Source organism: Schistosoma mansoni, chromosome 4, assembly GCF_000237925.1.
Source record: "Schistosoma mansoni strain Puerto Rico chromosome 4, complete genome".
NCBI classification, from domain to species: domain Eukaryota; kingdom Metazoa; phylum Platyhelminthes; class Trematoda; order Strigeidida; family Schistosomatidae; genus Schistosoma; species Schistosoma mansoni.
The window spans coordinates 14204551-14216722 of NC_031498.1; the positions used below are offsets into that span (position 1 = coordinate 14204551).

At 32.0% G+C, this 12172-nt stretch overlaps 1 protein-coding gene across 1 annotated transcript in view; it reads left to right on the top strand.

Annotated features, from left to right (window-relative positions):
* Positions 1-208: 208 nt before the first annotated feature.
* Smp_150860 (serine/threonine kinase) overlaps positions 209-12172 on the top strand; it is a gene marked incomplete at its 3' end in the record, with an annotated part of 40125 nt that continues 28161 nt past the window's right edge. The window contains exon 1 of the mRNA XM_018796910.1: positions 209-865. Coding sequence (XP_018652004.1) covers positions 261-865 — 605 coding nt within the window. The 5' untranslated portion in view covers positions 209-260. The remainder of the gene's footprint in view (positions 866-12172) is intronic.

Sequence of the window (12172 nt, forward strand, 5' to 3'; positions counted from 1 at the left end):
TGGAAATGAAGCAATACACTTTTCCTTCAGAGTCAGTTAAAGGAGGAAGTTTAATATTAGAGAGCAAAAAGGAATTCAATCTGAATAGCTTCAATCCGATTGATCATGATTATTCTTCTGTTATTCATGTCAGACCTCATCGCATGCGAAAAACTATTGACATAAAACAGAATGACAAAACTCTTGACGATCCTTCGCATAAGCGTTTGTCGAAATGTCTCCAGTCAAAACCTGGGGCATCTTATGATGGTTCTTGTTGTATGTCAGGTACTCTTGCCGTCACTTTGTATGGATCGAAACTCACTGAATACGAACGTAATGAAATTCAAGATTATGCTGAGGTATATTTCCTAGGACTTAATGCCCCCAAAAGACATCCACTTGGAAATTCCATCACTGATGCCTCATACAAGAGAAGTAGCATTATTTCGATTAGTAATGTGACTGGGTTCGACGATGCACAAAGCAGTTATATTCTCGTTCCCAATGATCATTTGGCTTATCGATATGAAGTTCTCAAACCCCTGGGCAAAGGAAGCTTTGGTCATGTTGTCCACGCGGTTGATCATTGTACAAAGAAGCAGGTTGCAATAAAAATTGTTAAGAGTGAAGCTAGGTTTACTAGGCAAGCTGTTGAGGAGATTCGCATTCTCAAGGCCCTCAATGGGCAACAAAATGATGGAGAGTTTAATGTTGTACACTTAGTGGACCACTTCATATTTCGAGGTCATGTGTGCATGGTGTTTGAATTACTTTACATAAATTTATATGAACTCATCTGTCGTAACAATTTTAAAGGATTTTCTCAGTCTCTGGTGAGAAAACTTACTTATGGTATACTTTGCTGTCTTGAACTCCTATATCGGTGAGTATTTTCATAGATATTTTTCGGTTTATCCGTTCTGTCACTTCAGAATTTAAAATGTGGTGTTTATGAAATACTACGTGGTTTACAAAATCATATGAGCGTTCCTAATTATATTTAATCAGTGGTTTTTAAGTAAAAACGTCATTAAGTTGTATCGGTGTCTTGGGTAGAAGGGCCTTAACTAATGATGATTTTTGACTGTTGTTAACAGCTTAAGACTTTGTTACTTTGACATAAATCATGGTAGTGCGTTCCGAATTAACACATGGTAATTTGAAATGCCGATATCGGTCAAGTATGAAATTTTTAGGTGTATCTGTCTAAAAGGCTTATCATGGTTCAACTTTGTATACCATAAGATATCATCAGCTTCGCTGTGCACACATATCTTCTTTGCGTAAGAATACATTCATTTTTCCAAAAATCTGTTGTTTGGGTGTTGAAAATAAATCAACGTATGTTGCACTTACTCAATTATCACTATATTCTCGTTGAATCCTATAGTTACTACAAGCAGTTAATTTTCTATCAGTAGCTGATCCCTATAAAGATCCTTAAAAGTTTGATATAGCTATCCTACAATATATCTCGAAAACCGCAAACCATTTTCTACGAGGAGTTGAGAAGGCATTGAGGAATAATAAATGAGGATTTATTTGTAATACTTTGTATTCAAAATGAATAGAATTAATAAAAACAGAATCTATGATGAAACAACCCGTTACCGTCGAGTTTGTTTTAAATAAGTCAGGTACGCAGCTAAAATATTTCGGATAATGTACTTCAAGTCTAGCTTCGAAACTTTTGAGTATTTTTAACAAACAGTTACACATTAGCATTTGAAAGGAAATGTAAACTTTCGGGTTTTAATCCACATAGTTCTCATGTGAAATTTAATTTCTTTATAATTTCTTCAGAACATCTGAAAACCTCTGACACGAGTATTATAGCTTTATCTATGACAAATCTTGTGTTTATGCTATTTATTTTGTCCAGGTGTTTCGTTGTGACAGACATGGACAAGAAAGTTGACACATACATAGAAAGTGTACTGTATAAAAATATGGTCGCTATATTCTTAAAATAAAATAGAGCCAATAAACGAAACCCATCGACTATAACCCTGTTTAAGACTATGATGAGTTTCGTCTTCAGAAAATTTATTCAGTTTAAAGGGAATTTGACAGTAACTGAAGTTCATATCAAGACCTAAATATCGGTTAATGTTGACCACTATTTGTTAAAATTCATCTAAAAGGTGATTTTTGTCGAAATGTTGTATTTTTAAAAATTGTTCCAAATGAAAAAGTGTTTCTTTGTTTCCGAGAGGTCATACACTTGTTGATTTGACTGCTAAAACAGCGAAATATTAGGGACCAAATCTGTATCACAACACTATATTCAAATTTATTTTTGAGACACACCGATGCTAGGGCTTCTTCAATGAAAGGAATATTTGTATACTAATAATTAGCGAACAAAGGTTGGTGGAAATTACGTCGAAAGTCACCTCTTGCAGACTGGGTTCGGGTATTTGTAGTAAACTTTAGTCAACCTTTAGTCGTCTTGATACGACAAAATTTATGAGCGGGTTCCCACTAAGGTAAAAACTAAACGTTCAATAATTTGTGTCGTTATACTATTAAAATAATCATTCACCAGAATGAAGGAAGAATCAACTATGAGGTTCGAGATCAACTTTCTGGAGAACAGATATCTGTTAGGTTTTATCAGGGAATATGAACAATAAGGATACTTTTTAGAGGTCAATTGTTTATCTTTGAAGGAAATAATTCATGGAAAATTTAAATTTAGGAAATATTTTGTTCGTGACACACTTGTAAACTGTCTGGAGAGATCACTACGAACTACTTTTCATGCAACAGACTTATATGTAACCAAATGCAGGTATCCTATTACATTAATTTATCTGAAAACTTTATAAATTACTAGTCTAATTCACGTAAATCACTTTATCTGCCCCTGCACATTTATTTATACAATCAGTTCACTAAAATACCTCTTTTTCACTGGATTCGGACGAATTTTTTCAACGTGGATTAGCAAGGGAACAACACAGATAAATTAATTTTACTAATCTAAATTATGTGATAGATTCAGATTATTCAATCATAGACTATTAGTTACAGGATACACATATGTTATGTATTTGTAAAGCTTTACCCTAAAACCACTTTACACTGCAGAGTCTTTAATCGAGCACAATTTAAAACAACATATTTGAAAACAAAAGTGATTTTTTAGATCCCTCTTTTTATCATGGCTATAATTTTAGCACAATTCGATCTTATGCAATGTTTAAAAAAGTGTTTTTGGTTTTCGTCTTTACAGAAAAGAATAATAATTATTTTCCCTTTATACACATAATGTACTAATCTTTAGATTGTATGCCACTAAAATTGCCCTATATACTCAAGTGATTGAATATTTTTAACTCTTTGGAACTGTCCACTCATAGCTTTTCAACTCATCTTTGGTAGTACAACTTGCTATGTTAGAATTATAACAGTTGTATAGGTGGATTTTGGATAAATGTAATACATGGTTGTTAAGCTTTATGAATTGACTCTTCGCGACAAACCCGTTTCACCAAGGCTATTGTTTGACTAGGTTGAAAATTGATTGATCATGTTAATCAAAACTGAGTCTTTAAATATGGGACTCTAATGAGTCATAAAAACAAAACAGAAGCATTTAGTGTGGTAATAGCTGATTAAAAGCATAGTATGATTCTCGGTTTCGAAAGATTTTTAAGTAAAAAGATCATGAAGGAAGCCTAAACCTTCTGTTATCTGATCCAATAGTTCAGCTCCTCCAGTTATATGGTTTCCATTTGAAAATGTCCAAACTGAATGCTGGATGTTCTGACCGAATTCAAAACCTAATTTCTCTTCATCATGTTTATAGTGGGGTAAATTTGAGTCCATTTGACTTTACTGTCATTGTGGCTGAAATTTTCAATAAACAACCTTTCTGAATTTTTTCTAAGGATTAGGCGTTAATTATTTACAGATTTTAAATATTTTGTCTTTAAAGCCTTACGAAGTGATTATTCAATGTTTTTACACTGGTTAAAAGTCCATGAAACCAGATTCAAAGAAATATTTTTTCTTCTTTTTCGATCCTGGAGTTTAAATGCATACACAATGAAAGGTGAATAGAGAGGTCGCGGGATTACAAAAATCTCATTGTGTAAGGTTTAATTTCAGTCGAAAAAATCATACTTTAAAGAACGTTCTAAGAAAATAAATATAAGCCATTAACTAAAACATACAGAAACAAGATATAAATTTATATAAATTCAGATTTTCGTGGTAATTTGTCTATTTAATTGTTAACAACAGTTTTTATTTTCTGAAATATCATTTTAAATACTTCATTTTATTTTGTAAGTAAAAAAGAATAACATGAGCCATACATTGATTGAAAGTTACTAATAATAAAGATATTCAGTGTAAAGGGAAAGTTTATTCATTTAAACACATAAATATTGGTACAAGGGGGCACTAGATACATATGCGCCACACAAATCTCATTTGACTTGTGTGAGGGCTGTGATACTGTCCAGGTGCCCAAACTGAAGCAGGTGGTTTTCTTAGGGGGTCACACCCAGAGCCTTTGACCTAAAGGTCTGATCCACAAGGCAGTGGAGCATCGTGAGGAGATGCATTCCCATGGTGGCCGGTGACCAACGATTGATTCATACGCCATTTGTTCCTTCAGGATACTGGAGCCCGTGTGCATCAGTCGTTTGGAATCAGGGTCTTCCAACTCCCCTAGGTGGACTTTCTGTGTCTACCAACCCGGTTAAAGCGCCGGAGATTCGCTTTTCGTCCTCTCAATTTCGTAAACAACAGTAATGCCACGAGAAGGTAGTGAGTAGGAATTCCCTAGAAGAGGTTATATACACGTGGCCGTGTGAGAACATTTCGAGAGGGAGAGCGGACTCTTTCTTCTCTCGGCCGTACCAGGGCATAAATAGATCTAATTTTACTAGATTTGAAATAGTTTCGTAAATATTATATAGTTTGTTGATGCTATCAGAATTCAAATAGTAAAAAAATATCTATGAAAGTGTAATTTTTGATTTTTTCTTAGTCTAATCAAATCGTGAATTGAAAAGATCTAACATATTTGTTTGTGTTTAGCTTAGATAAACAATTGTATGTAAATTATTTATAGTTCTATGTTTTTAGAACTAATTACTATAAAAGATTGTGGTTTTAGCTGATGAGTAATAATGATTCAACGTGTGAAAATGTGAAAACTGTATATCTAGGCTTTGAGTGACATTGAGTTTATTCGTATATAGTGCAAGAATAGTAACAATGTTTGTTTTCAGTAATAAACTTACATATTTTAATATTGATCCATTTAGAAATGTTAAAAATGAGGTAAATGCTTATGTAACTCATTTGTTAAGCGTATGTTTATGTACTCGGCTTTAAGTAATACATTTTGTTTGATGATTGCTTTAAAAGTAATAACTTTATTATATTATTTCACTTTGAAATAACCTATTTTTTTATATTTATTGATTAAGAGCAATTGACAACAGGCGAACATCTTTTACTTTCGTTTAAAGCACAAGGGATTGGCTGAAAAGTTTGAACACTATATATATTTAACGACATGTTAATGTCTATTTTAAATGATTATGCTCTCCTAGAGAAGTTAATTTTTTTCCTGAAAACTGGTACTGCATGGTCTTTGAGTTCGCGTAGCAATAAATATTGATCATTGACTCAACAGTCACCTTCCTATAACTTTCTATACTCCTATAAGAAATTAGTGACCGTTCACATGATCATATGTATTTGAAAGAAAATGCAGTAATCAATAAGAACAATTACTAAGTTGCTGTGTACTCAAGTAAACTGTGACTTAATCATTAAAGAACATCATTTTCAACCCCACCAACCTTCATTAGATTTGAAAACCGGGTAGTGTTATCTCCCCTTACCAAAAGAAGACCTGATTCTGAGTTAAACAGAGTTTAATACTGAGTTACATTTAAATCAAAACTCGTTTTTTTTCCTGAATTTTTCCAAGCTAAGCCTGTTATTCAAGTGAAACAATTTTAATCCATTTTATGTACCCTAAAAGAGTTGATGTTTTTTCTGTCGACTATAAATCAATGGTAAAAACATCAATGGGAAGATTCAAACAAACAATACTAAGTGTATTTCAACTTCACCCCATTGCACAAGCAAGTGGCTATCAGGACTCAGTAGCTGAGTGGATAACGCGATGGCGTTTGAAGCGAAAGGTACTGGGTTCGAGTCCCAGAGTGAATATGAACTCTGAGATGCAGGTACATCCAGCTGGCAAGTCCCAAATAGGACGAAACGCGCGTCAAACTGGATTCCACTGCTAGCCACTATTCATCTTTGCTTACAATATCTGATAGATTTAAAAATAAAACTAAATGTTTGTCAATTTTTTTTAACTTTTTATGTATTGCTGTAAATATGAACCAAATATTTATTATGAAATTAAGTTAACATTTAAAAGAAAAAAAGTCACTAATTTCATTTTTATATACTTGAATTTTATATAGAATTCACATTAATTAGTACTTTCAATATTTTTTTCAAAAAAGTAAACAAACCCGGTTACAATTCACTATTAAAATACCCTAAATATTCGTATGTGTATTTTAAAAAAATATATGTACCAGTGAAACTGAATGATACAATATGGTATATCCCGAGAAAAGTATATAAATAGACAAACGAAATATTTTTCACATTCCATAGTCTTTTAATGATATATATCATTATTTGCTATTACAAAGATACTTGATACTATAATGCATTAAAAAAAATATCACATTATGACAATGAAACGTAACATTTATTTATTTGATCGGATCAATTATTAAGCGCTACTACTATTACTTGTAGTTAATGTAGAATGTTGTTGTTGTTGTTGTTGTCGTCGTTTTTTTTCATTATAAAGCTGTATATCCAGCTTGAAATTTAATTTATCGTGATAGTTCACTGTAGTAAAATAGGCAGTATATATTAAATATTAATGAAATTTTATTTTAATCTATTTTTAGATAATGACAATTTGTAATATTATTCACTTCAAGCATAGAATCGATATCCCTTAAGGGTTATAATAAACCTATCAGTATTTTGTAAGTGTTAACGCTAGATAAATGTTTAGTAAAAATCTCTTTGTGTTGTAGAACTCTTCAGTTCTTACGAAAATCTCAGATATCGGTACAACCGATTAGTTAAAGTTTAAGGCCAATAAATGATTTTCACTTTGAAATTAATAGTGGACTAAAATTTTATTTTCCCTTATTTACAATATCAGCTGGAGTTATTCAGTACATTTAACAATTATAATCCACTAAAAAAATACCACTGATTTTTACAGTTAGGTGATTTGTGGGTGGACTTGGGGGGGTAAATACTGTTTTCAAGACCATTAATCCGCTCACTTTTTGTTAAATCATTTCAAAAAGTGAACACATTCTTGGTAAGTTTAACGATTTCATTGCACTACCAACAACCTTCTCGTTATTAAATTTTCATGTTTTTTCAATGAAAGAGTACTTTTGGTGGATTTAGACACTAGTGAAACTAGAATAAATACTTTATATAAGAACTCTCGTCTAAATTAGAGCGAATAGTTTCACAGTATTTGAGCGCCGAGTTGATGTAAGACATCTATTCGATAATTTTGATGTTTGATTATAATTCCTTGAAAAAGCTTGGACCAGATTGCCAGGCGAAACGTTGGATTTAATTAAAATTCATTCGCTGAGATTTTACAAATATATTATTCCTATTTAATGTCTAGAATAAATACTATTTTTTACCAACACTTAAATAAAAGAAACAACAATAAAGGTGACATTACTAGTGTTAACTATTATAGTAATTTTAATAATAAAGGGTGGTGCCTGTGTGGATAAATCGCTCAAGATTTGGATCTTCCCCTGTACAATACATTGAACCGAAGCTGTCATTTATACGATGGTGTAGTGTGGATTGTGAAGGAACAGACTGCTTGTTGTTTTTTCAGTATAATTTAGAAACGAATAGTTTAGTTCTCTTATCTATAAGCCAAATAAATGTATGTTTAAATAATGTGCCCTAGCAGATATTGTATTCAGTATTACTTAAACATCTTTACTCAGATAAACGGGGATCAGTTAACGCAAAGAGAATAAACTATCTATTAACTTTAACTAGCTTAATAAGCAAAGATGGATAGTGGCTAGCAGTGGAATCCAGTTTGACGCGCATTTCGTCCTATTTAGGACTCGTCAGCTGGATGTACCTGCATCTCAGAGTTGATGTTCACTCTGATACTCGAACACAGTACCTTTCGCTTCAAACGCCATCGCGAAACGAAAATGCTTGTGAAATAAGGCTATATTAGGCAATACGCACAGTATGCACATAGGCCAATTAGATACTGACCAGTTGCAGTTCTAAACATCAATGGGAAGATTCGAACAAACAATACTAAGTGAATATCAGATATTGTGTTTATTTTCAATCAATTAAATCATTTCAATATGTTAGTACATATTAATTATTAAAAACTTAATAGTGATTCATTATTGAAGTATAATATATATTATAACGATACGAAAATTCTCTGACCCATGCTTTTTCAAAGTCATTTACAGTTTTTGTAAGACCACGGGTGCCTAACTAAGACTCTTGAACTGTAAACACGAGAAAATCAGGCTGGCTTCAGACCTGGTCGTGGCTGAATTGACCACATGTTCACTATTCGTCAGGTTTTAGAGCACAGACATGTTTATCAGCGTCCGACAATGATAGTTTTTCTTGGCTTAAAGACAGCATTTGAGTCTATAGACCGAGAGGCTCTGTGGCACTGTCTGTCATTGAATGGTGTACCTCAGAAGTATATAAACCTTGTGAAGGTTCTTTACTCGAACACTACCAGTGGAGTGAGAGGTTATGGCGAACTGTCATCTGATTTTACAACCTCAAGTGATGTCCGGCAAGGTTGTTCACTATCTTCATTTTTGTTTAACTTCATTACAGACCAACTACCAGTAATAACACTCTCGTCGAGTGAGTTTTCAGGAATTGATCTCCTACCAGGAGGTCCACTTATTGACTTGGAATACGCAGATGACGTAGTCCTGTTTAGTGAAGACGCTGATAAAATACCGAACCTTCTGTTAGCATTGGGTAACGATACCAGGATGAGTGACTATGAGCTTATGGATTTACACAGTTTATCTTAAAGTTGTGTTTTGAAATCATTGTTAATTGACATGCTTTTACATCGGTTTAATTTATTTGCCTAGTTTTACCATTATCTCTTGATTATTTTAATCAATTATTGTTTTGTCAGAATTATCGTCAAGAACAATTTCATGAGATATTTAACCACTAAAAATTTAGTTTACAATTATATAGTTTTTCGATTTTTTTATTTGATCAAAGTAAAGTGTGTGTCTATTATTCATATATTGAATTAAATTAGATGAATTTAGTCTACAATATCACTTAATTTTACACAATGTATGGTGTTCGATTATCCCTTTACTCAATCTATGTTTTAATTATAAGAACAAAGATTTTTCCTTAGACTATGGTTAACAACGAAAAATGTATATGATTTTGATTACAATATCGGTAAATACTTTTCAAGTAAAAGTGTTTCATATATTTCTTGAAGTTATCTGTATCGGCTGAATTTTAAATCAGTTATTTATATGAGGTTTAATAGTGTGCAAGTTAGATATACCTTGGTGTCGTAATAACATACATTTCTGAAATGATAGTGAAAAGAAGATAACATCAAAAAGAAACTTGTCACGGGTAGAATACTTGACCATAAAAAACGTTTAATGTAACTTTCTATTGACTAAAATTATTTACGAACAAGGATCAAAATAGTCAGTGGCATTGTGATAACGTTTGGAATAGCAGTAGAGATCACTACCAACGATATTTTATCATGATTTGTCTTCAGATAACAGTTTATACTTTATGATTTCTAAATATCTATTAACCTCCAACGTCTCAACACAGCATCGTCTTTTAATTTTTTACCTAACCTGAGAGTAGTACCAATAGAACTCTATTGATTATTTAGTCAATCTGAAAGTTTGCGAAATTTATTAGCTCATAGAAGTTCCTCTTATTGACAGAGAAATTCACTATGCACCTAAAAGCATCCAAAGTGATGAAGACCGATGGGATCGGCATTAAATTATCATGGGGTTTGTAACAATGTCACTATTTTTTGGATGATGACAACGGTAATCATATGATTGAAATGTTGCATATCATAAAATACTAAGTATCGATACCAGTCCGTTGTTTTTTTCTAAAATGTCCATCGGTAGTACTTGTTGAATTAATCCATAAACTATGTAATAATGGTGCATAATGATATAAATCGCTACACTTCATTTCAACATAGAAAGACGAATCGGAGTGTAGTCCATATAAGATCATAATACCAGTACGTGTGGTTTCCTAGAATGAGAGCATATAATATCCCTTTATTATGTGGTAGAACTCGTATGTACTTGCAATTGTGAGAACGCAGATGAGTAAATACACAGAAATTACGTAATGAAAATGATTTCCTCTTATACCATTTTTTATAAGTTGATCATGTAAATATGTAATAGTTAATTGTAAAGGTATTGAGATAAATTACAATCCAGCTATCAGGTTCTAGCATAAGTAGAAATGGCACTTTAAATATTTTGTCAATGGTTTAATTCCGATTTACATTATAAGCTCTCAGTATTGTCTCTGATCAGATTTGAAGGTACAATTAATTCAATATCAGATAATACGCATTTTTCTAATAAAAATGGTATTTCAAGTTGATATGACATTTGATATATATTATCAAACAGTTAAGACATCCGTATTTTGTTTGAAATCCGCAATTTATCTCATATATCACGTTTGCTAAAATGCGATCTGGTTTATAAAAACGAAATATTCTAATATCATATTGCATTTCAACACTTAATTCACGATAACTCCAAACAGCTTTAAGTGTCAAAACATTCACTTAACAAATTTTAAGACAAGACAGTTCACTTTCAATAAACAGTATCATACAGAGGACAACATAACCATTGATGGATTCAAAAACCAAGATACTTATTTACTTACTTACGCCTGTTGTCCTTCGTGGAGGATGAACCCGGGATGAAAATTTGTGACCTCATGCCCACTTTACCTCCCTTACCCGGGTTCGGCATCGGCAATTACCCTAAAAGGGCTACAGGAGGAGTAACAAACTAAGGTTACCAGGTGTATACTTTACATACACATCACCGTCATAAGGAATACCTCTTCAAACTGAACTGATATCAATGAACTAAAGGAGTAGTTAGAATAAATTACTACTTTAAAATGTACAGAAAACACTACGATTATGTTTGATAAGTTGATTTATAAAGTAAAATAAGTCCATGAAGAAAGTTATTGTTTTAGGACACTATTCAATAATTATGCTTAATATATTTTTTTCTAAAATGTCAGTAACACATTGATTTTCCAAAACATTTTTTCCTATTTTAATATATACAATGATGGTCAATATACATTTCTTCATAATATTATAGTAACTGGGATACAGTTAATTACTATGTCCAAATTATAAGAGAATCATACTGTGATAAAATTTGGAAATATATTCACAATTAAATGTACCAGTAATTTTGATTAGTGTAACTTTTTATACTACTGTTCATCTCCTAATATTTATTCGTTTTCCTTTTGTGTAGGGTAACTTAACTGATAATTGACATTAATTTAGTGAATCACTTATCAATCAAATGATATTACCATATTTAGAAGGGGTTTTCGTGGAGATTTCAGTATGTTCATAATTGAAAGCATGAATCAATAGGACGAAACGGCCGTCCAGTGCTTCCAGGTTTTCCTTGCTGGTCTAGCTTAAATTGACTCATGCTTTCAACTATGAAAATTATCATATTTGTTTGGAATTTATATTTCACGATCAAAATTAATGAATTGTTTAAAGTAATTGGTCCTTTTGATAAATTTCGATAGAGTATTAAGATGAAGATTATCAGAACTATGTGATGGTATATTAGCGCAATGCATTTCGAACAATCTGATAACACATATACTTGTTAAGAACATTTATATATAAAAATAAAAGGTCAACTAGACTGGAAATGGGGTAGGGGATAAGAATAGACAATGATAATAATAATAATGTGTAAACTACGTCTTCTCATTGTTCTATCGAAATGTGTAAACAATTTGAAACCTAATCACT